The sequence below is a fragment of the Bufo gargarizans genome, chromosome 5, assembly GCF_014858855.1.
Source record: "Bufo gargarizans isolate SCDJY-AF-19 chromosome 5, ASM1485885v1, whole genome shotgun sequence".
Classification (NCBI taxonomy): Eukaryota; Metazoa; Chordata; class Amphibia; order Anura; family Bufonidae; genus Bufo; species Bufo gargarizans.
In genome coordinates, this window is record NC_058084.1 from 19305363 (window position 1) to 19331912 (window position 26550).

At 42.5% G+C, this 26550-nt stretch overlaps 1 protein-coding gene across 7 annotated transcripts in view; it reads right to left on the reverse strand.

Moving 5' to 3' along the window:
• TSNARE1 (t-SNARE domain containing 1) overlaps positions 1-26550 on the reverse strand; it is a 246532-nt gene that overhangs the window by 136648 nt on the left and 83334 nt on the right. For 5 of the 7 annotated variants that reach the window (XM_044294657.1, XM_044294656.1, XM_044294652.1 and 2 more), the window contains 3 exons: positions 26352-26442; positions 23987-24061; positions 21065-21121 (listed from right to left, as the gene is read on the reverse strand). In XM_044294657.1, coding sequence (XP_044150592.1) covers positions 21065-21121; positions 23987-24061; positions 26352-26442 — 223 coding nt within the window. Of the gene's footprint in view, positions 1-21064; positions 21122-23986; positions 24062-26062; positions 26119-26351; positions 26443-26550 lie in introns of all 7 variants that reach the window. The other 2 variants (XM_044294654.1, XM_044294655.1) reach the window with 1 other exon arrangement.

A 26550-nucleotide genomic window follows, 5' to 3' on the forward strand; every position in this document is an offset into this window, starting at 1 on the left:
GGTGTAAGTGCTGCAGCGACGACTGCTCCTCTACACCATGTGTGAACGAGGCCCTCGTCTTTCTGAAGGAACGTGTCATACATAACAAAAGGTGTTGTAAGACCCACCATTCATTGCAGGGACAACCCACACACCCCATTATCCGTCCCAAAGACAATCCATCCCCACCATCCATCCGGAGAAATTACATCCTCCATCATTCATCCCAAAGACAATTCATTCCCTCATCATCTGTCTGGGGGAAAATCCATCTCTACCATCCATCCGGGGGAGAATACAACCCCCATTATCCGTCCAGGGGACAATCCATTATCCTATGATCCGTTCCAAAGACAATCCAGCACCCCAATCATCTGCCATGAAGACAACACCCCCCCCCCCCCCCCATCCATCCAGGGGACAATCCATTCCTCCATTATCTGGCCCAAGACAATCCATCCTCCCATCATCCGTCCTGGGGACAATCCACCCTCTCATCATCCAAGCCTTCCCCTCAATCATCCATCCAGGAAACATTTGATTCTCTATCATGCGTCCAGTGGAAAATCCTTCCCCCAACCCCCATCATCCATCCAGAGCACAATCTATCCTGAGGACTATCCATCCCCCCATCATCCGACCGGGGGACAATCCATCCTGAGGACAATCCATCCCGTCCACTGACGTGAGCGTATTACCTGGAAGCAATTACCAGTCTGATCACTCTGGGGCCACGCTCTGTAAATAACTATTTTAAAGCCCCGGTCATATGTGGCTTTGCTGTGACCTCCCGAAGGACGCGGTTTGTAAAGGGGGGGGTGCGATGATTAACTGCAGCCTTCGCTCAAGTCACTTCCACGTCCATTCATATCAAACACACGGCAGAGCGGGTGACATCCATGGAAACACATAGCGTGCGTACGGCGGAGAAATGTTTACCACTCCGATGACAAAAGGCCAGGAGTAACTGGAAGACACTTATTGCTTTTGCTCCCGGGCTCCTTCCATACGAGAATGTAATCACACCGGTGTACGTGCCCTCGGCGCATGGCCTCCTTCATAGGTGTGCGGAATCCGAGATGAGGCAGAGGCTTGTACAGGCGTATAACACGGGGACCAGCTCCGCACCCCAACACGCCAAAGGGATGATTTAACATAACTGCAATTTTATGTCAATGCGGTCACTGGGAATGTGATAGGGCCTGAAGCTGTAAGTAATGAGGGGGTTACACGGAAATCACAGGGGCCCCCATATTCCATACTTCAGAAAACATATTTCAAGGGATGGGAGCTGCATTTCCTCCGATTCTCCTTACATCTAAAAAGGGTTGTCCGCCCGCCAACGTCCCTGCTCACGTGCACCGCTGCAGCCATTCAGTGGCCTCATCAGTGACACGTCTGAGCGTCTGCATACAGGACCACGGACGTCACACTTCAAGTTCTCTGGGGACGGGTCCTCTTTGCTGGAACAGAGCAGCTTCAAGAGGCGAGAGGATTATTTTTTTTTCAATATTTTAAACATTTTTGGCAATAATCAGCTTTGGTTTGGGGGACCCCCTTAAAGCTCGGATTGTGTGAACTCCCTGCACGGCAACTAATCTTACAGGGAGTGGAGATTAAAGGCCCAATACACATTAGACTTTCATTGGCCAAACCCACAGGTGTATGAGGGGCCCCTGAACTCTCCATTAACGGGGAGGGGGTGAAGGATCGGAGAAGATGAATGCCCATGCCTGATCCCCTCATGGAGATAAGCTGCCACCAGAGGTGTATGTGCATGGGGGATTCGGGAGGAATAGCTGTCGGCTGAACTGGTATAAGGGTACCTTAAATAATTCCATGGTGCTAACCCGTGTACAGGGACCTGGACTTAGCAGGAGCAGCCTTTATTAGCAGATGTGGAGCAGGAAATTGTCACCGGTACGGGACAAAATTAGAAGGAAAAAAACACAGAAAAGCAGCAGGGCAGGTGGAGTTCAGGCAGCATGGAAACCAAGCAGAGGGTCAGGCTGGGCAGCAGACAGGTAGCAAGGTCAATGGTCGAAGAAGCCAGGAATACAATACAAGAACCAATACTGACCTAATGTGCAGACACAGGACACTGGGATAAGGGCATTAGAAAGCAGCGTCAGATTGCCATTGATTCACCGATTGTACATTGGTGCACACTGGCCCTTTAAGAGCTACCAGCCAGGAAAAATGATAGAGCACCAGGGGACCTTGCATGAAAGACCTGTAGGCAAGGAGGGGCCCAAACCCTGGAATCCTGGTCTGCAGTGTAGGAAAGATGCAGAGTATTCAAGGCTGAAGCATGGAGCGAGGCAGGAGAGTTTAATTACAAAGTGCCTGCTGCCACCACTAGGGGGCGCTCACTACATACGGATTACCACAGAGAGTACTTGGCAATAGATGAATTTCCAGTAAAATCCACCTTTATTTAACGTAGTATATAACGGTAAAGGAACAGAGCCGCTAGACTGGTTTACACATTTCGACACAAAGTCTTAGGCAATTTACAGTGTAAAATGTATATGCTGTAAGCTCCCACAAGAGGGGACAGCCGCAGACAAACAAACAGCATTGGAGAGGAGAAGCAATGCCCATCGCCCCGTGGGCAGTCAAGAGGCATGCCTCTGTGGTAGATACTCCACTGGGGATAGCAAAGCTAGAACATGGAGAAGAGGGCGCTCTGGTCAGTCTCTGGTCAGACCCCGATCCGTTCCAAGGCTCGCCTCTCGCACATCTTCACTCGGGATCTTTCTTTGCATCTCTATGACGCTGATGATTAATACGTTGTGGGGGTGCAGACACGTCGGCTCAGTGACTACACACTATGACTAAGGACTGGGATGGTCCCAAACATGGATGCAACATGTTCTATGCGTCAAAAACCAGGGGTCACCTATTAACCCCGCCGTCTCTGAGCCTCTTCAGCTCGATCTCCTCATTTTGTGAGATCCCAGTAGATCTTCCAGGCTGCGTCCTGAACGACTAACATTTCTGAGCTCCTCGATGCAGGCCTAGGGTGGGTGCAGGTGTGGCGGATCACTTATGACGCGGATTGTGCAGGTGGACATGAAAATCTGCAGCACAGTCATATGTCAACCAGGATGCTTTCTGCAATGTGTGACTTGGGCTGTGAAACACCTATCCACATGCATTATACCTGGACTTACTCGTAGGCTATGTTCACAGGGGGACAGCACTTCCACCTGAGCTCAATGCAGCTAGTCTGCGTGCAGCTTCCTACCAGGATGTCCCTTTAGATGGGATGATACAGCAGGTGATTGTTGGGGAGGAAGCGTTCCTTCCTGGTAATCTCCTGCTCGTCAGTGGAGGAGACACATTTACATGCAGCGATCTCCTCCACAGTATGTGGAGCAGTGATCACTAATGCCATCGCTTGTTCCCAATACAGAAGAGTTCCTTCCTGACAATTTCCTGCTCGTCAGTGGAGGAGACACATTTACATGCAGCCATCACTAATGCCATCACTCATCCCCATACAGAAGCATTCCTTCCCGACAATCGTCTGCTCGTCAGTGGAGGAGACACATTTACATGCAGCAATCTCCTCCACAGTATGTGGAGCAGTGATCACTAATGCCATCGCTTGTTCCCATACAGAAGCGTTCCTTCCCGACAATCGTCTGCTCGTCAGTGGAGGAGACATTTACATGCAGCCATCACTCATCCCCATACAGAAGCGTTCCTTCCAGACAATCGTCTGCTCGTCAGTGGAGACATTTACATGCAGCCATCACTCATCCCCATACAGAAGCATTCCTTCGCAACAATCGTCTGCTCGTCAGTGGAGACATTTACATGCAGCCATCACTCATCCCCATACAGAAGCATTCCTTCGCAACAATCGTCTGCTCGTCAGTGGAGACATTTACATGCAGCCATCACTCATCCCCATACAGAAGCATTCCTTCGCAACAATCGTCTGCTCGTCAGTGGAGACATTTACATGCAGCCATCACTCATCCCCATACAGAAGCGTTCCTTCCCGACAATCGTCTGCTCGTCAGTGGAGGAGACACATTTACATGCAGCCATCACTAATTCCATCGCTCGTTCTCATACAGAAGCGTTCCTTCCCGACAATCGTCTGCTCGTCAGTGGAGACATTTCCATGCAGTGATCTCCTTCACAGGATGGGGGGCAGTGATCGCTATGCCATCGCTCGCCCTCACACAGGATCACTGTTTGCCGGCAGCAGGGCGGATTACACAGCGTGATCTGCTGCCGGCAAACAACGATTTCTGGGTCCACACAAGGGATGTATTACCTGATAAAAGAGCGTTTTGCTCATTCATCGGTTCATCGGCGGCAATATTACACCGTCAGATAATCGCCAACGAGTTATGAATTATCTGGCAGATTCTCGGCCCGTGTTAACGGCTCTTCACAAACCTGAAGAACTGACATGTCAATGTTTATTTCTGCAGCATGAAATCTGCATGAAAAACCAGCCATGTGAACAAGCCCTTACTTGGGTCCGTTCACATATTCAATGCATGTGAAGGGGGTGTTTGTAATGTCGCTCATAGGCACAGATTCAGCATGGGGCAAGCCGCCTGAACGGGACGAGTCCTCGTGCGGATCCGATGCATATCACATTGCACATGCGCTGGAGTGTCAGCCGCCTATGTCGGATTTGCTTGTAGTGTGAACATGACCTTAAACCACAGCTCTTGTTGCACTTGAAAGCTCCGAGTCGGCATCTCTTTCTCCACAGCTACAGTACAGGAAGCAGAGATCTAGGTTGCTGTTTGCAGGGGCCTTATGGTGGAGACCAGCTTCTATCGACCATTGGTGTAGGCCTTTATATAAGAGCATGGGAACGGGTTAACCCCTCAGTATCACCATTAGTGACGATCACTTCCTTTGGATTAGTTGACTCCTGGATGGTCTTATTGTTTTGGAGAAGTCAACACCCCCCCTGTCCAATCTTGACATCTCGCGGTGACCAGAAGGTGACTTTGGCCTCTCGTACTTGACTCCTGCTTTGACCTTTACGGCAATGACACTTTTATTGTATTAATACTCGTGACCTCTAAATCTGTGGAGCGTTGGGGAGGAGGCGAGGACAGGACTCCGCTCGCATCATCCTATTATTTCGCTCAAGAAGAAATCCGTATGTTTTTCCTCACATCACCCACAATCCTTGCTAATATCTCTCAAGGTCAGGAAGCCCGGGCGAGAGCGCTCGCCTTAATCTGATTAGCGACGCAGCCTTCATGCTGAATCCTATGTCAGCTCCTTTAGTCTCCAGAAGAAGCGACGGAGACATGAAATTATTAAATGTATAGGAAACAGACACTTCCCCTCCGCAAGGTGACACTTTGGATAAAACTCTCCATTTATTCTATGACAACGGGTTCACCAGCGCTGGCGGCTGAGCGCGGACTGGAAGGCAACCGCAAATCAGGGGGTGAAGCTGTCCGCCATCGACGGACGTGTCCCCTCACATAGGGCAGAAACCTAGAAGGGGCCACGGACTAAGAAATGACCAGTATGGATCCAAAAGGCAACTAGTACTTCCAGTGTCTGTCTGAATATCTGCACAGAAAGCTCCTTCCTGTGTCCTCTGTACTTTATATATACAGTTTCTACTTGTTTACTCTGTTCTCCCTTTGTTCTTCATTGACACATTGCTTGATTTACTCTCTTGCCTCTGTATGGCCACATCTCGATGCTGAATATTTTGCGAAAGGTGTTTGTACCTCGGACTACACAACGGTTTGGGATTTGGCCAAAGCAGCAGTAGAGTATATAAGGTACGGTGTCAGGAGGAGCTAAAGATGTAATAACTATCCGGATAAACACTATTTACATCACTGCCGCACATCTGGATGTAAGGGGGTCTTGTTGAGGAGGTAGAGCAGACCCCGAGTCTGGTAGGGTCATTATCAGTCATAGCGCTTAACTGTCATTTGTCTTATCAACTTATTGTATGTCTAATTTTATATTATGTAATAAAGTATGTATCTGTATTTTAAGTGTGGTCTTTTTGGTTTGGTGAGGCAAGAATATAATTACTATAATACTGCTCCTATGTACAAGAGTATAACTACTATAATACTGCTCCTCTGTACAAGAATATAATTACTATAATACTGCTCCTATGTACAAGAGTATAACTACTATAATACTGCCTCCTATGTACAGGAATATAACTACTATAACACTGCTCCTATGTACAATAATATAACTACTATAATACTGCTCCTATGTACAAGAATATAACTACTATAATACTGCTCCTATGTACAAGAATATAACTACTATAATACTGCTCCTATGTACAAGAATATAACTACTATAATACTGCTCCTATGTACAAGAATATAACTACTATAATACTGCCTCCTATGTACAAGAATATAACTACTATAATACTGCCTCCTATATACAAGAATATAACTACTATAATACTGCTCCTGTGTACAAGAATATAACTACTATAATACTGCTCCTATGTACAAGAAGTAACTACTATAATACATGCCTCCTATGTACAAGAATATAACTACTATAATACTGCCTCCTATGTACAAGAATATAACTACTATAATACTGCTCCTATGTACAAGAATATAACTACTATAATACTGCTCCTATGTACAAGAATATAACTACTATAATACTGCTCCTATGTACAAGAATAATCTACTATAATACTGGCTCCTATGTAAAATAATATATTACTATAATACTGCCTCCTATGTACAAGAATATAACTACTATAATACTGCCTCCTATGTACAAGAATATAACTGCTATAATACTGCCTCCTATGTACAGAATATAACTACTATAATACTGCTCCTGTGTACAAGAAGTAACTACTATAATACTGCTCCTATGTCCAAGAATATAACTACTATAATACTGCCTTCCTATGTACAAGAAGAATAACTACTATAATACTGCCTCCTATGTACAAGGATATACTACTATAATACTGGCTCCTATGTACAAGATAGAACTACCATAATAACTGCCTCTTATGTACAAGAAATATAACTATTAGAATACTGCCGTCTATGTACAAGGAATATAACTGATTATAATACTAGCTCCTATGTACAAGAAATATAACTACATAATACTGGCCTCCCATGTGTACAAGAAGATAACTACTATAATACTGCCTCTATGTAAAGGAATATAACTACTATATAACTGCTCGGCTAGTGTACAAGAATATAACTACTATAATACTGCTCCTATGTACAAGAATATAACTAGCTATAATACTGCCTCCTATGTACAAGAAGATAACTACTATAATACTGCTCCTCTGTACAAGAATATAACTACTATAATACTGCTCTTATGTCAAAGAATATAAACTACTATAATACTGCTCCTATGTACAAGAATATAACTATTAGAATAGCTGCTCCTACGGTACAATATATCACTACTATAATCTGCTCCTATGTACAAGAATATAACTACTATAATACTGCCTCCTATGTACAAGAATATAACTACTATAATACTGCCTCCTTGTACAAGATATAACTACTATAATACTGCTCCCTATGTACAAGAATATAACTACTATAATACTGCTCCTATGTACAAGAATAACTACTATAATACTGCTCCTATGTACAAGAAGATAACTACTATAATACTGCTCCTATGTACAAGAATATAACTACTATAATACTGCTCCTATGTACAAGAATATAACTACTATAATACTGCTCTCTACTGCTACAAGAATATAAATACTATAATACTGCTCCTATGTACAAGAATATAACTACTATAATACTGCTCTATGTACAAGAATATAACTACTATAATACTGCCTCCCTATGTACAAGAATATAACTACTATAATACTGCTCCTCTGTACAAGAATATAACTACTATAATACTGCCTCCTATGCACAAGAATATAACTACTATAATACTGCTCCTATGTACAAGAATATAACTACTATAATACTGCTCTATGTACAAGAATATAACTACTCTAATACTGCTCCTATGTTACAAGAATATAACTAGTATAATACTGCTCCTATGTACCAGATATAACTACCTATAATACTGCTCCTATGTACAAGAATATAACTACTATAATACTGCTCCTATGTTACAAGAATAACTACTATAATACTGCTTCCTATGTACAAGATATAACTACTATAATACTGCTCCTATGTACAAGAATATAACTACTATAATACTGCTCCTATGTACAAGAATATAACTACTATAATACTGCTCCTATGTACCAGAATATAACTACTATAATACTGCCTCCTATGTACAAGGATATAACTACTATAATACTGCTCCTATGTCCAAGGAATATAACTACTATACTACTGCTCCTATGTACAAGAATATAACTACTATAATACTGCTCCTATGTACAGAATATAACTACTATAATACTGCTCCTATGACAAGACTATAACTACTATAATACTTGTCCTATGTACAGAGATATAACTACTATAATACTGCTCCTATGTACAAGGATATAACTACTATAATACTGCTCTATGTACAAGAATATAACTACTATAATACTGACATCCTATGTACAAGAATATAACTACTATAATACTGCTCCTATGTACAAGAATATAACTACTATAATACTGCTCCTATGTACAAGACTATAACTACTATAATACTGCTCCTAGTACCAGAATATAACTACTATAATACTGCTCCTATGACAAGAATATAACTACTATAATACTGCTCCTTGTACAAGATATAAACTACTATAATACTGCTTCCTATGTCAAGAATATAACTACTATAATACTGCTCCTATGTACAAGAATATAACTACTAATACTGCTCCTATGTACAAGATATAAACTATCTATACTTACTGCCTCCTATGTACAAGGAATATAACTACTATAATACTGCTCCTATGTACAAGAATATAACTACTATACTACTGCTCCTATGTACCAGAATATACTACTATAATACTGCTCCTATGTACAAGAATATAAACTACTATAATACTGCTCTAGTACCAGAATATAACTACTATAATACTGCTCCTATGTACATGACTATAACTACTATAATACTGCTCATGTACAAGAATATAACTACTATAATACTGCTCCTCTGTACCAGATTATACTACTATATTCATACTGCTCCTATGTTACAAGAATATAACTACTATAATACTGCATCCTATGTACAAGAATATAACTACTATAATACTGCCTCCTAATGTACAGGAATATAACTACTATAATACTGCTCCTATGTACAATGACTATAACTACTATAATACTGCTCCTATGTACAAAGAATATAACTACTATAATACTGCTCCCTATGTACAAGAATATAACTACTATAATACTGCCTCTATGTACAAGAATATAAACTACTATAATACTGCCTCCTATGTACAAGAATATAACTACTATAATACTGCTCCTATGTACAAGAATATAACTACTATAATACTGCTCCTATGTACAAGAAGATAACTACTATAATACTGCTCCTATGTACAAGAATATAACTACTATAATACTGCCTCTATGTACAAGAATATAACTACTATAATACTGCTCCTATGGTACAAGAATATAACTACTATAATACTGCTCCTATGTACAAGAATATAACTACTATAATACTGCTCCTATGTACAAGAATATAACTACTATAATACTGCCTCCTATGTACAAGAATATAACTACTATAATACTGCTCCTATGTACAAGGAATATACCTACTATAATACTGCTCCTATGTACAAGAATATAACTACTATAATACTGCCTCCTATGTACAAGAATATAACTATATAATACTGCCTCCTATGTACAAGAATATAACTGACCATTAATACTGCCTCCTGTGTACAAGAATATAACTACCCTAATATGCTCCTGTAAACTACTGCTCCTATGTACAAGAATATAACTACTATAATACTGCTCCTATGTACAAGAATATAACTACTATAATACTGCTCCTATGTACAAGAATATAACTACTATAATACTGCTCCTATGTACAAGAAGATAACTACTATAATACTGCTCCTATGTACAAGAACTTATCACTACTATAATACTGCTCCTTATGTACAAGAATCTAACTATTATAATACTGCTCTCTATGTACAAGAATATAACTATTATAATACTGCTCCTATGTACAAGAATATAACTATATAATACTGCTCCTATGTACAAGAATATAACTACTATAATACTGCCTCCTATGTACAAGAATATAACTACTATAATACTGCCTCCTATGCACAAGGATATAACTACTATAATACTGCTCCTATGTACAAGAATATAACTACTATAATACTGCTCCTATGTACAAGAATATACCTACTATAATACTGCTCCTATGTACAAGAATATAACTACTATAATATGCCTCCTATGCACAAGGATATAACTACTATAATACTGCTCCTATGTACAAGAATATAACTACTGGGGGCGGAGCCTAGCCACGCTGCTGGATGGCCGCACGAGCTTGAGCTCCTCCAGCATTCCGGCTCATTTGCCCTAATTAAGCCTATGATTTTGCTATATTATGGGGAAACCTGGCAAGGACAAGACCAGAGGAAGTGCAGAGACGACCCCGCGGCACTCCAAACAGCCCGAGATGGAGAAATTCCTCCGGAAAACGCCGAGGCTTGTGGCACAGAAAGGCCCCAATATGGCGGAATCTGTTGCGCACGACTCCGATATAGGAGATCTCTCAGATGCATGCAGCGGCTCCGATGTTTCGGAAAGGAGACCCAGAGAACCACCTATGTCAGAGCGGACTCTCCGACGGGTCCTGGAATCCGCCCTTTCACCGATTAAACAGGATCTCTCTGACATAAAAGATGACCTGAGGCATCTAGGCCAGAGGGTGGTCGCGCTAGAAGAAGCGCAAGAATCTATCATATCCTATGAAAGCAAAGCATCGGAGGTGCTGGCGACTCATAAGGCCTTACTGAATGAAGCTTTCTTTAAGCTTGAGGATCAGGAGAACCGCAGCCGAAGGCGCAACATCCGAATTCGCGGCCTACCTGAATCGATTGCGGCCGAGGCCTTACCGACAGTGGCGCGCGAAATTTTCTCCATGCTGCTAGATTCTGAGAGAGCGGCCAGCATTGTAGTGGAGCGGATACACAGGGCGCTGCGCCCCAGGCCTAAGCCGCAAGAACCCCCACGTGACGTCATCTGCGGCCTTTTAAGCTACGTGGATACTGCGGCCCTCTTGAAGAAACAAAGAGAGATGGATGTCCTTGAGTATGACGGCACACCATTTCAGATGTACCAAGATCTGGCGCCATCCACCTTGGCGAAGCGACGCCTGCTGAAGCCCCTCCTGGATGTCCTGAGGAAAACATCTACGCCGTTTCGGTGGCTATACCCCTTTGGACTGGCTGTCTCCAGGAACGGTAAAGTACTTACCATTCGGTCTCCTGCTGACCTCGCTTCGGTCTGGAATTCGCTGGATGTCCCTCCGGTGGATATTCCTTCCTGGTTGCCGGCCGACCAAGATGGCCCCCTACCTGCTCCACCACGTGTCTCGGCCTGGCAGAAGGCCGCATCAGGCAGACCGGAGCGCCCGGGTAGAGGCAAGATGGAGAGGGCCCCCACTTGATTTACGTTATGTTTCCTGTAAGCTGGAAGGCCTGCGATGTCACCTTTTTTCACCAGGCTTAGAGATGTATGCTTAACATCCTCCAGTTTTGATATAACTAGAGGAGCACCTGGCTTCTCTTTCTGCTCTTTTTTGGGCCTGGTTTATTTGTTTTTTCCACGTTTGCTGTTGGAATACGATGTCATGGAAGAAGGGTACGGCTTCTTTATCTTGTGCTGAACGTTATCTCTGAACTGAGAACTTGGTTTCCCCCCTGAAGGGTAATGACCGGACCGTTACCGGTGCTGGACGCATTTTCTGTTGTTGGTCTCTTTTTGTTATAGACCATAGGGTGCTTTTCCTGCCCCCTCGCCAGTCCAACCCTGTCTTGGATGGTGATAGGTGAAGCACTCACTCCTTTTTGGATGTATGCTCTATCTGAGCTGGTATATTGCCAGTTTACCATGTTGATTGTTGTTTTTCTTACCCCTTTTTTTGTTTCCCCCTCCCCTTCTTTTCCTCATTTTCCTTACTCTGCTCATACATACTATGCGCTCTTTGACACTTCCATGGGTATATTACGCTATTTTTCCTTTGAACATCTGCTGTCATGTCTTCCATTGTAGTCGCCTCACTAAATGTTCATGGGCTGAACGAGCCATGCAAAAGGTCCCAAATCCTTTCTCTCCTTCTGAGGGATAAAGTCTCAGTTGCCTTTCTGCAGGAGACTCATTTCAGAACAGGTAAAATCCCCAACCTCCCCCCTAAGAAATTTGTCCAGTGGTTTCATAGTACGCATGATTCTGCCAGTAGAGGAGTCAGTGTGGTTCTGCACAAAAATCTCCCATTTAAGCACACTTCTGTTTCGGCGGATCCGGAGGGTAGGTTCATTTTTGTAAAGGGGGTTCTGGGTGATTCGCCAGTTACATTTGCCAATCTCTATGCGCCCAACAGGGGCCAAGTACCATGGCTCGTTCAGACCCTTGATTTGCTGTCAACTTTCTCTGATGGATTATTAGTCTTAGGGGGCGACTTCAATGTGGCCCTGGAACCGGCGGTGGACACCTCAGTGGGTAGACCGTCTGTGTCTTATAGGCTTTTGAAACGGCTTAAAACCTCCCTGAGAAAATTGAAGGTCCGAGATGTCTGGCGTACCTTGAATCCCAATGGCCGAGATTATACATTTTATTCCCATGCCAAGTCGTCCTTCCATAGACTGGATTACTTGTTCCTATCTGACTCACATATACGTAATGTCTCTGGGGCCCGGATTGGCAGTATCACACTGTCTGATCACGCTCCTGTCATCATTCAACTCTCTCTGTCCGGACCACAAAGAAAAGAACGCTTATGGCGTCTAAATGACACCTTGATTTTGGATCCCACCCACGCTTGCAAGATCAAGGCTGTGATTTCCGAATTTTTTGAGCTTAACGGCACACCTGATCCTCCTCCTTCTCCTTCTATACTGTGGGAATCCCATAAGGTAGTACTAAGGGGAGAGCTTATCGCATTGGGGGCTCATGTGAAGAAGCAAAGGACGCAGGCAGTGGATGCTTTGCTAGCGGAGATTGCTCGCCTTGAATCCTTCCACAAGGAGTCACAGGCCAAACACTACATGACGGAACTTACTGAAGCTAGAGTACGCTTAAAAAACCTATTAAATGTCACTTCAGCTAAATTAGTCCTGCGCTCACGATTTAGAGCCTATGCACATGGGGATAGAGGAAACAGACTGATGTCGGCGATTGCCAAGAAGCAGTTCTCTGACTCCTTTGTTTCCTCTATTAAGGACCCCAAGGGTAAAATGCACAAATCCACTCCTGATATTGCTAAGACATTTTGCGCCTTCTATGAAGCTTTATATAACTTACCTTCCCCTGGGGGAGCCACTGCTGGCGATCTTTCAGAGGCCACGGATAAGTTTTTACAGACTCTAGACCTTCCCTCTATATCCTCAACCAAGGCATCACAGCTAACTGGACCCATTACTGATTCTGAGATTCATAAGGTGCTCGCGTCCATCCCTTCGGGTAAAAGCCCGGGCCCAGACGGTTTCTCTATTACTTATTACAAGTCCTTTAAGGACGTCTTAATTCCCCGTTTCAGGGATTTATGTAATTACCTTCTTTCTGGTGGCTCCCTAGCTCCTCACTCTTTATTGGCGCACATCACTGTCCTGCATAAGGAGAATAAGGACCCGACTTGCTGCAGTAACTATAGGCCGATCTCGTTGCTTAATTGTGATGTGAAGTGGTGGGCGAAGATCTTGGCTACAAGGCTTCAGGAAGTTCTTCCTGACATTGTCCATGAAGAACAAGTTGGCTTTGTCCATGGCAGACAGGGGTCGGAAAATACGATACGGCTTCTCCATCTTGTAAATTGGGCTAAAAGATCCTCTAAGCCCTTAGTGTTGGTGAGTACTGATGCGGAAAAGGCCTTCGACAGGGTCAGCTGGCACTTTATGTCGCGGACCCTGTCGAGGTTTGGCCTCCCAGACCAATTCATTGCAGCCATATATACTTTATATTCGTCCCCCTCTGCCAGGGTCAAAGTTAACGGCGCTTTGTCGCCACCATTTCGCATCACTAATGGGACGAGGCAGGGTTGCCCCCTCTCTCCTGCACTATTTATATTAGTGATGGAGACTCTCCTGTGTAGAATCAGAGTGGACCCAGATATTAAAGGCCTCCGGATTGGTTCCTATTCTCATGTTACTGCAGCATTCGCGGACGATCTTCTAGTCATGACCTCTAACCCTAAAGAAGCCTTGCCCAAACTATTGGACATATTTGAAGACTTTGGGTTTATATCCAATTTTAAAATTAACTATGGGAAATCCATGGCACTCAACATTTCCTGTCCACAGGCGGTGATTAATGCTCTTAAGCGTGCAACTCCATTCACTTGGGCCTCCAGAGACATTACGTATTTGGGGACTCATATATCGGCCAATGTTCAGGATCTGGCTTCTCTTAACTATATACCGCTCCTGAAATCTGTCCGTACGCACTTACAGAATTTGAAGCTTCCATTTGTCTCCTGGGTAGGGAGAAAAAACTACCTTAAGACCTTTATTCTTCCCAAATTCCTCTACTTGTTGCAAGTACTCCCTATTTGGCTACCGAACTCGTATTTCACTGAAGTGCGTAGAGTGTTTACACGCTTCTTGTGGAATGGCAAATCACCTCGTATAGCTTATTCTGTTCTCACAAGAGATAGGAAGTTTGGAGGTTTTGGAATGCCAGATGTGAAGCTTTATTACACTGCTGTGCAGCTTTGTAGGTGTGTAGCGACTATGTCGCGCCAATCTGACTCCCTTTGCTCCCGTCTTGAAAGGGCACTATTTACAAGCCAAGAGCTACTTACTCTGTGGGGCATTAGGCCTATTTCTGCCAATCATCAATATTCCTCCCCGGTTTGGAAGGGTATGTTGGTAGAATGGTCCAAGATGGTTCAATCTCAAACTTTTACCTTTCCCAATCCTGGTATGCCTCTTAACCTCCTTCAAAGCCACATTCACCCTGCTGTGTTGAACCCCTCCGGGATTTGGTCTAAGCTCGCTGTTATTTCTCTGCGGGATGTCCTTCTCCCGGATGGCAGTTTAAATTGTGACTCAGTACTGGAACTCCCTGAGGTCAAAGGTGCACCTTTTTTCCATTTAGCAAATTTCCAAAGGGATATTAGAAAGTGTATTGGACCTTTCACGGGTACTAACTCCCCCTCTTGGCTTGAAAAGAAGGTTTTGTCTACCAAGCCCCCCCCTAGGCCATTATCTCAGATGTATAAAGAATTACTCTCCTCCCTACCCCCGGAGCTGCGTTTTGTGACCTCCTGGGAACGGGAGCTTTCCTTGTCCCTTACAGAGCCGGAGAAGGCGTTTATCTTGGCTCACTCGCACGGCTTCAATAGATGTGTGAGGATCCAAGAGAATTCCTTTAAGCTTCTTAGTAGGTGGTATAAGACACCTGAGTTTTTGCACAAACTAAACCCGGAAGTCCCTGCAGCATGTTGGAGATGTGGCTCAGGCACTGGCTCTTTGTCACACATTTGGTGGCTCTGTCACAAGATCCAACCGTTTTGGAAATCGATTGAGGCAATGGTTAATCAGATATGCCATACTAAGATGTCATTGGACGCTAAGCTCGTTCTACTATGGTGCCCCAATAGCTCTTTCACCCCCGCTAAACATAACCTTCCAACGATGCTGCTTACAGCGGCTAAATTACTCATCCCCTTTTTGTGGAAAAATGATTCCCCGCCGACTCTTCTCATGTGGACTGACAAGGTGGACCAGATCTACCGTTTTGAGGAGCTTGCGCATTGGGAGACTAACTCACGCTCTCGCTTCTTAAAACTGTGGTCTCCGTGGAAAGTTCATAGAAATTTTGCATAATAGAGCAGAAGTCTTTTCATTTCCGTGTTTCCCTCCCTCCTTCCCTCCCTGATTGGTCCTTATCCCTCTCTTCCCCCCTTTTACTTGATGTCAGTTATTGTTCATTGACGATGATAGCTTGTAATACCTACTCATGACATGTATGCTCGACTACCATCTGATGCTTTATTGTCAACATTGTAATGTCATGTGCGGGCTCTGGCCTGGATTTTTCTTTCCATAATAAAAAGAAATATGGTTAAGAATATAACTACTATAATACTGCCTCCTATGTACAAGAATATAACTACTATAATACTGCCTCCTATGTACAAGAATATAACTGCTATAATACTGCCTCCTATGTACAAGAATATAACTACCATAATACTGCTCCTGTGTACAAGAAGATAACTACTATAATACTGCTCCTATGTACAAGAATATAACTACTATAATACTGCTCCTATGTACAAGAATATACCTACTATAATACTGCTCCTATGTACAAGAATATAACTACTATAATACTGCTCCTATGTACAAGAATATAACTACTATAATACTGCTCCTATGTACAAGAATATACCTACTATAATACTGCTCCTATGTACAAGAATATAACTACTATAATACTGCTCCTATGTACAAGAAGATAACTACTATAATACTGCTCCTATGTACAAGAAGATAACTACTATAATACTGCTCCTATGTACAAGAATATAACTACTATAATACTGCTCTTATGTACAAGAATATAACTACTATAATACTGCTCCTATGTACAAGAATATAACTACTATAATACTGCTCCTATGTACCAGAGTATAACTACTATAATACTGCTCCTATGCACAAGGATATAACTACTATAATACTGCTCCTATGTACAAGAATATAACTACTATAATACTGCTCCTACAGACGTGGACAAAATTGTTGGTACCCTTTGGTCAATGAAAGAAAAAGTCACAATGGTCACAGAAATAACTTTAATCTGACAAAAGTAATAAATTAAAATTCTATAAATGTTAACCAATGAAAGTCAGACATTGTTTTTCAACCATGCTTCAACAGAATTATGTAAAAAAAATAAACTCATGAAACAGGCATGGACAAAAATGATGGTACCCCTAGAAAACACAGAACATAATGTGACCAAAGGGACATGTTAATTCAAGGTGTGTCCACTAATTAGCATCACAGGTGTCTACAACCTTGTAATCAGCCATTGGGCCTATATATATGGCTCCAGGTAATCACTGTGTTGTTTGGTGATATGGTGTGTACCACACTCGACATGGACCAGAGGAAGCAAAGGAAAGAGCTGTCTCAAGAGATCAGAAAGAAAATTATAGACAAGCATGTTAAAGGTAAAGGCTATAAGACCATCTCCAAGCAACTAGATGTTCCTGTGAGTACAGTTGCACATATTATTCATAAGTTTAAGATCCATGGGACTGTAGCCAACCTCCCTGGACGTGGCCGCAGGAGGAAAATTGATGACAAATCTAAGAGACGGATAATCCGAATGGTAACAAAAGAGCCTAGAAAGACTTCTAAAGAGATTCAAGGTGAACTTCATGCTCAAGGAACATCAGTGTCAGATCGCACCATCCGTCGTTGTTTGAGCCAAAGTGGACTACATGGGAGACGACCAAGGAGGACACCATTGTTGAAAACGAATCATAAAAAAGCAAGACTGGAATATGCCAAACTACATGTTGACAAGCCACAAAGCTTCTGGGAGAATGTCCTGTGGACAGATGAGACAAAAATCGAAGTTTTTGCCAAGGCACATCAGCTGTATGTTCACAGACGAAAAAATGAAGCATATCAAGAAAAGAACACTGTCCCTACTGTGAAACATGGAGGAGGCTCTGTTATGTTCTGGGGCTGCTTTGCTGCGTCTGGCACAGGGTGTCTTGAATCTGTGCAGGGTACAATGAAATCTCAAGACTATCAAGGAATTCTAGAGAGAAATGTACTAGCCAGTGTCAGAAAGCTTGGTCTCAGTCGCAGGTCATGGGTCTTGCAACAGGACAATGACCCAAAACACACCGCTAAAAACACCCAAGAATGGCTAAGAGGAAAAAATTGGACTATTCTAAAGTGGCCTTCTATGAGCCCTGACCTCAATCCTATTGAGCATCTTTGGAAGGAGCTGAAACATGCAGTCTGGAAAAGGCACCCTTCAAACCGGACACAACTGGAGCAGTTTGCTCATGAGGAGTGGGCCAAAATACCTGCTGAGAGGTGCAGATGTCTCATTGACAGTTACAGGAAGCGTTTGATTGCAGTGATTGCCTCAAAAGGTTGCGCAACAAAATATTAAGTTAGGGGTACCATCATTTTTGTCCATGCCTGTTTCATGAGTTTATTTTTTACATAATTCTGTTGAAGCATGGTTGAAAAACAATGTCTGACTTTCATTGGTTAACATTTATAGAATTTTAATTTATTATTACTTTTGTCAGATTAAAAGTTATTTCTGTGACCATTGTGACTTTTCTTTCATTGACCAAAGGGTACCAACAATTGTGTCCACGTCTGTAGTACAATAATATAACTACTATAATACTGCTCCTATGTACAAGAATATAACTACTATAATACTGCTCCTATGTACCAGAGTATAACTACTATAATACTGCCTACTATGTACAGGAATATAACTACTATAATACTGCCTCCTATGTACAAGGATATAACTACTATAATACTGCTCCTATGTGCAAGAATATAACTACTATAATACTGCCTCCTATGTACAAGAATATAACTACTATAATACTGTTCCTAATAACAGGAATATAACTACTATAATACTGCTCCTATGTAAATGACTATAACTACTATAATACTACCTCCTATGTACAGGAATATAACTACTATAATACTGCTCCTATGTACAAGAATATAACTACTATAATACTGCCTCCTATGTACAAGAATATAACTACTATAATACTGCCTCCTATGTATAAGAATATAACTACTATAATACTGCTCCTATGTACAAGAATATAACTACTATAATACTGCTCCTATGTACAAGAATATAACTACTATAATACTGCTCCTATGTACAAGAATATAACTACTATAATACTGCTCCTATGTACAAGAATATAACTACTATAATACTGCTCCTATGTACAAGAATATAACTACTATAATACTGCTCCTATGTACAAGAATATAACTACTATAATACTGCTCCTATGTACAAGAATATAACTACTATAATACTGCTCCTATGTACAAGAATATAACTACTATAATACTGCCCTATGTACAAGAATATAACTACTATAATACTGCTCCTATGTACAAGAATATAACTACTATAATACTGCTCCTATGTACAAGAATATACTACTATAATACTGCTCCTATGTACAAGAATATAACTACTATAATACTGCTCCTATGTACAAGAATATAACTACTATAATACTGCTCCTATGTACAGAATATAACTACTATAATACTGCTCCTATGTACAAGAATATAACTACTATAATACTGCTCCTATGTACAAGAATATAACTACTATAATACTGCCTCCTATGTACAAGAATAACTACTATAATACTGCTCCTATGTACAAGAATATAACTACTATAATACTGCTCCTATGTACAAGAATATAACTACTATAATACTGCCTCCTATGTACAAGAATAACTACTATAATACTGCTCCTATGTACAAGAATATAACTACTATAATACTGCTCCTATGTACAAGAATATAACTACTATAATACTGCTCCTATGTACAAGAATATAACTACTATAATACTGCTCCTATGTACAAGAATATAACTACTATAATACTGCTCCTATGTACAAGAATTAACTACTATAATACTGCCTCCTATGTACAAGTATAACTACTATAATACTGCTCCTATGTACAAGAATATAACTACTATAATACTGCTCCTATGTACAAGAATATAACTACTATAATACTGCTCCTATGTACAAGAATATAACTACTATAATACTGCTCCTATGTACAAGAATATAACTACTATAATACTGCTCTCTGTACAAGAATATAACTACTATAATACTGCTCCTATGTACAAGAATATAACTACTATAATACTGCTCCTATGTACAAGAATATAACTACTATAATACTGCCTCTATGTACAGAATATAACTACTATAATACTGCTCCTATGTACAAGAATATAACTACTATAATACTGCTCCTATGTACAAGAATATAACTACTATAATACTGCTCCTATGTACAAGAAATAACTACTATAATACTGCTCCTATGTACAAGAATATAACTACTATAATACTGCTCCTATGTACAAGAATATAACCTATAATACTGCTCCTATGTACAAGAATATAACTACTATAATACTGCTCCTATGTACAAGAATATAACTACTATAATACTGCTCCTATGTACAAGAATTAACTACTATAATACTGCTCCTATGTACAAGAATATAACTACTATAATACTGCTCCTATGTACAAGAATATAACTACTATAATACTGCTCCTATGTACAAGAATATACTAGCTTACTATTACAAGAATATAGCTACTATAATACTGCTCCTATGTACAAGAATATAACTACTATAATACTGCTCCTATGTACAAGAATATAACTACTATAATGCTGCTCCTATGTACAAGAATATAACTACTATAATACTGCTCCTATGTACAAGAATATAACTACTATAATACTGCTCCTATGTACAAGAATATAACTACTATAATACTGCCTCCTATGTACAAGTATATAACTACTATAATATTGCCTCCTATGTACAAGAATATAACTACTATAATACTGCTCCTATGTAGAGGAATATAACTACTATAATACTGCCTCCTATGTACAAGACTATAACTACTATAATACTGCCTCCTATATACAAGAATATAACTACAATAATACTGCCTCCTATGTAGAGGGCAGCCTTCTCATGTGACTGGAGCGTGTACAACAGCCTATTTGCTGGCTGTATGATGTATGCAGTGAGTCTCCAGGTTTTGATGAGTATTATATTTTTACACTGTTACTTACTTGTTCCTGGTTTTTCTGGCCGCCGTTCAGTAACGATTTGGATTTCTCCGCTATTTTCTGTGGGTTAGAGAAAACACAGAGTGGTGTCAGCTCCTGAACATATTCCCATAGCGCTTTCATTACATGATGGGAGTGAGCGCTGCCTGCAGGGTATGTGGTTTCTAAGCATGCCGGCATAGAAATGCTTAAAAAAAGCACCAAATATATTTATTTCTAACGGCTTCCCGCTCATATTTATCCTGTGCGCTCGTTACTGTCCTGTGAACACCAGAGAAGATTGCAGGATAAACCAACACCATTTCTATGCAAATTGATCGTTTAAAATGTCTTTTCTTTTTAAGCACATCACAGCAAGATCTTAACGAATGGCATCCAGATACCGAGAAAGTAACAAAAACTAATAAATAAATAAAAAATATATATTATACAAAACATAAAAATAAACAGTAAATATACACTTATTGACAAATAAATCTTGCATCAAGAAGGAGATGTTGGGATAAAGTTTCCTCTGTGAGACTGAAATGATGAGAAATGTAAGAGGTTCCAATATTAGAGGAAAGGAGAAGATTATTAGGGAAATAGGAGGCTCTAGGACCCTGTGGTGCAACCGTAGCCCGGGTACAAGATGAGATACGGCCTCTAGCCCGGGTACAAGATGAGATACGGCCTCTAGCCCGGGTACAAGATGAGATACAGCCTCTAGCCCGGGTACAAGATGAGATACGGCCTCTAGCCCGGGTACAAGATGAGATACGGCCTCTAGCCCGGGTACAAGATGAGATACGGCCTCTAGCCCGGGTACAAGATGAGATACGGCCTCTAGCCCGGCTACAAGATGAGATACGGCCTCTAGCCCGGCTACAAGATGAGATACGGCCTCTAGCCCGGCTACAAGATGAGATACGGCCTCTAGCCCGGCTACAAGATGAGATACGGCCTCTAGCCTGGATACAAGGTGAGATACGGCCTCTAGCCTGGATACAAGGTGAGATACGGCCTCTAGCCTGGATACAAGATGAGATACAGCCTCTAGCCTGGATACAAGATGAGATACAGCCTGTAGCCTGCATATAAGATGAGATACAGCCTCTAGCTTGGATACAAGATGAGATACAGCCTCTAGCTTGGATACAAGATGAGATACAGCCTCCAGCCTAGATACAAGATGAGATACAACCCCTAGCCTGCATACAAGATGAGATACAGCCTCTAGCTTGGATACAAGATGAGATGTGGCCTCTAGCCTGGATACAAGGTGAGATACAGCCTCTAGCCTGGATACAAGATGAGATACAGCCTCTAGCTTGGATACAAGATGAGATACGGCCTCTAGCCTGGATACAAGATGAGATACGGCCTCTAGCCTGCTTACAAGATGAGATACAGCCTCTAGCCTGCATATAAGATGAGATACAGCCTCTAGCTTGGATACAAGATGAGATACAGCCTCTAGCTTGGATACAAGATGAGATACAGCCTCCAGCCTAGATAAAAGATGAGATACAACCCCTAGCCTGCATACAAGATGAGATACAGCCTCTAGCTTGGATACAAGATGAGATACGGCCTCTAGCCTGCATACAAGATGAGATACAGCCTCTAGCTTGGATACAAGATGAGATACAGCCTCTAGCTTGGATACAAGATGAGATACAGCCTCTAGCTTGGATACAAGATGAGATACAGCCTCCAGCCTAGATACAAGATGAGATACAACCCCTAGCCTGCATACAAGATGAGATACAGCCTCTAGCTTGGATACAAGATGAGATACGGCCTCTAGCCTGCATACAAGATGAGATACGGCCTCTAGCTTGGATACAAGATGAGATACAGCCTCTAGCTTGGATACAAGATGAGATACAGCCTCTAGCTTGGATTCAAGATGAGATACAGCCTCTAGCTTGGATACAAGATGAGATACAGCCTCTAGCTTGGATACAAGATGAGATACAGCCTCTAGCTTGGATACAAGATGAGATACAGCCTCTAGCTTGGATACAAAATGAGATACAGCCTCTAGCCTGGATAAAAGATGAGATACAGCCTCTAGCTTGGATACAAGATGAGATACAGCCTCTAGCTTGGATACAAAATGAGATACAGCCTCTAGCCTGGATACAAGATGAGATACAGCCTCTAGCCTGGATACAAGATGAGATACAGCCTCTAGCCTGGATACAAGATGAGATACAGCCTCTAGCCTGGATACAAGATGAGATACAGCCTCTAGCCTGGATACAAGATGAGATACAGCCTCTAGCTTGGATACAAGATGAGATACAGCCTCTAGCTTGGATACAAGATGAGATACAGCCTCTAGCCTGGATACAAGGTGAGATACAGGCTCTAGCCTGGATACAAGATGAGATACAGCCTCTAGCCTGGATACAAGATGAGATACAGCCTCTAGCTTGGATACAAGATGAGATACAGCCTCTAGCTTGGATACAAGATAAGATACAGCCTCTAGCTTGGATACAAGATGAGATACAGCCTCTAGCCTGGATACAAGATGAGATACAGCCTCTAGCCTGGATACAAGATGAGATACAGCCTCTAGCCTGGATACAAGAGTCAAATAAAAATAAAAAACAGCTGATTGGTGTGGATGCAGGGCGTTGTACCCCCTCTGATCTGACACTAGTGATGCCTATCGTGTGGATAACCCCTTTAAAGCTTTGGTTATCACCCACCTGATGACGGAAGGGTCCACGGACTGCACGTTCAGGGGCGTTCTGCTCTGGAATGTTTACTACACTTTTGATACGTTTATATAATGTGTGTTTCTTGTTGAGTACATAGTATCTTTCTTTGATGATGTGGTTTTTGTATAATAGCAGATAATCAGTAGCGTCAGGAGGAACTGATGGAAAGTAGTGGAGGAGGGGACACCGGCTGCGGCGGCACGCGTCTTACCGTTTGCACTGCTCCGTAGCGCTGGATGGCCTCCGACAACTGGCTCTTCAGTCGGTCCAGCTGCAGACGATCCTGCTGCAAGAGGCCAGAAGAAAGAGAAGTCGTGACAATCAGTTACAGCCAGGAAGATCGGGGCAATCACTAAGCACAGCCCTCTGTCTCCGTGTATGGGCCATCCGTGGATTTTCATGTGGGTTTCAGCATGAAACCCGTCAATCCGCAATGGCGTTTATACAGCAGCGGAACTTTCCGCCGTTTTGTCTGGGGAAATAAAAAATAAATAAGTAATTGCTTGAGTGGGATTCCACAGGCGGCGTGAAAAACTACACATCCGGTGGTCAACCTGTGACTACACAGCACATTTTTCCTTAATCGGTCGCATGCACATGCCCGTAAAAAAAAACCAAAAAAAAAACAAAAAAAAAACATGTGTGTCAAAAATGTTCAGCAAATGTATCAATATAGCCCCCTTTTTTTAACATGGTACCTTTTGTAACGGCAGGTATAATCAAATATGGCGCATGTAGGCCGCGTTTAATCCCTCTATAAATACCGCATGGGACCATCGGGAATTATGAACAGAGCAGATATTGGGTATACAGCGGAGGTGACCGGTCACGCCCCACGTGTGGCCCCTTATCTCGAAGACGAGGCAAAACTAGCCATAGGAACGGCTCTACAGAAATGAACGCAGCACGGTGATTGGCTGCTAAGGGCAACAAGATAATGGTTGAATTAAGGGGGTCATCCCGTGACTAATGCAAAAAATTCAAGTGAGACATCATGTAGTACAGGACAATCTCTGTATAACAAAGCTAGAGCCCGCCCTGGACCTCACATGGGTCCAGAGATCTCCCCGTTCATTGCTCTGCTAGACTTATATCAAGCTGACAGCTCAAGGGGCGTGTCCTTTCTGCTGCAGCTAATGGGCGTGTCCATGCTCTCCCTATCACAGCTCAGGAGGCGTGTCCATGCTCTCCCTATCACAGCTCAGGGGGCGTGTCCATGCTCTCCCCATCACAGCTCAGGGGGCGTGTCCATGCTCTCCCCATCACAGCTCAGGGGGCGTGTCCATGCTCTCCCCATCACAGCTCAGGGGGCGTGTTCATGCACTCCCCATCACAGCTCAGGGGGCGTGTTCATGCACTCCCCATCACAGCTCAGGGGGCGTGTCCATGCACTCCCCATCACAGGTCAGGAGGTGTGTCAATGCTCTCCCCATCACAGCTCAGGGGGCGTGTCCATGCACTCCCTATCACAGGTCAGGAAGTGTGTCAATGCTCTCCCTATCACAGGTCAGGAGGTGTGTCCATGCTCTCCCTATCACAGGTCAGGAAGTGTGTCAATGCTCTCCCCATCACAGCTCAGGAGGCGTGTCCATGCTCTCCCTATCACAGCTAAGGGGGCGTGTCCATGCTCTCCCTATCACAGGTCAGGAGGTGTCCCCATGCTCTCCCCATCACAGCTCAGGAGGCGTGTCCATGCTCTCCCTATCACAGCTCAGGGGGCGTGTCCATGCACTCCCTATCACAGGTCAGGAGGTGTGTCCATGCTCTCCCCATCACAGCTCAGGAGGCGTGTCCATGCTCTCCCCATCACAGCTCAGGGAGCAGTTGAAGGATGGAACTGAGCATGTGCGGCCATCTCAGTCAGCAGGACAAAGAAATAATAAGAAAAAAAAACAGCAGGTGGCGCTATACAGAAACATTTTATTAAATAACTAAGTGGCTATGCTAAATTTTTAATTCTATGCAATTACAAAAGTATTCAGATCCAGGCGCTGGATTGAAAAACTGTAGAATATTTTTCTCTGATTAACCCTTTGTACTATGACTGTTACAGGCCGGTCACTGCACGTGTAGTCCCGAGAAATCCCAGCAGCCGTGTAGTTATAAATCGGTGTTTTGTTTTATTTTCTGATCATAAATATGCATCAAGGATATACCTGGACGCGTTTCGGCATAACAGCCGATCAAACAGAGTCAAAGGATACAAATATATATATATAAATTAATCAATCACAAGCCTGTGACGCCAGACGCCCACATGGGCGGTAAATCAACCGCCAGCTTTCACCTTAGGTGACATACAGTATATTCTACCAGTCGCAGTATTCAACGTGAGGACAAAGTCTATAAAGAAAAACAAACAAAATAAGGATCAATGTTATAGAATCAGCTTTAGAACATTCCGTAGGGCGGTATATTTCGCTACAATCGTGTTATTTCATAGTCCCAGCCTCGGGGATGACGTGGATCCAGTGTGTGGATCCCGGAGACTTCCCCGCAGGGCGCATGTCCACTGATTTATAACTACGCGGCTGCAAGCACCCCGGGAGCCCGGGTAACCGGGCGCAGACACTCACCCGGATCGAGCCTTTGACAATCTCGGAGAGATGGCGAATAGATTTGGTGCTGGAAGTTATGGTGTTATTGGTTTCCTGCTGTGTGAAATGCCTACAAACACAGAAAATAAAAATGTTATAAAATGTTACAAAAAAATGCTTGCAATAACTAAGGGCAGCTCCATTAACAAACCCCATTCCAATTAGAGAACTTGTATTA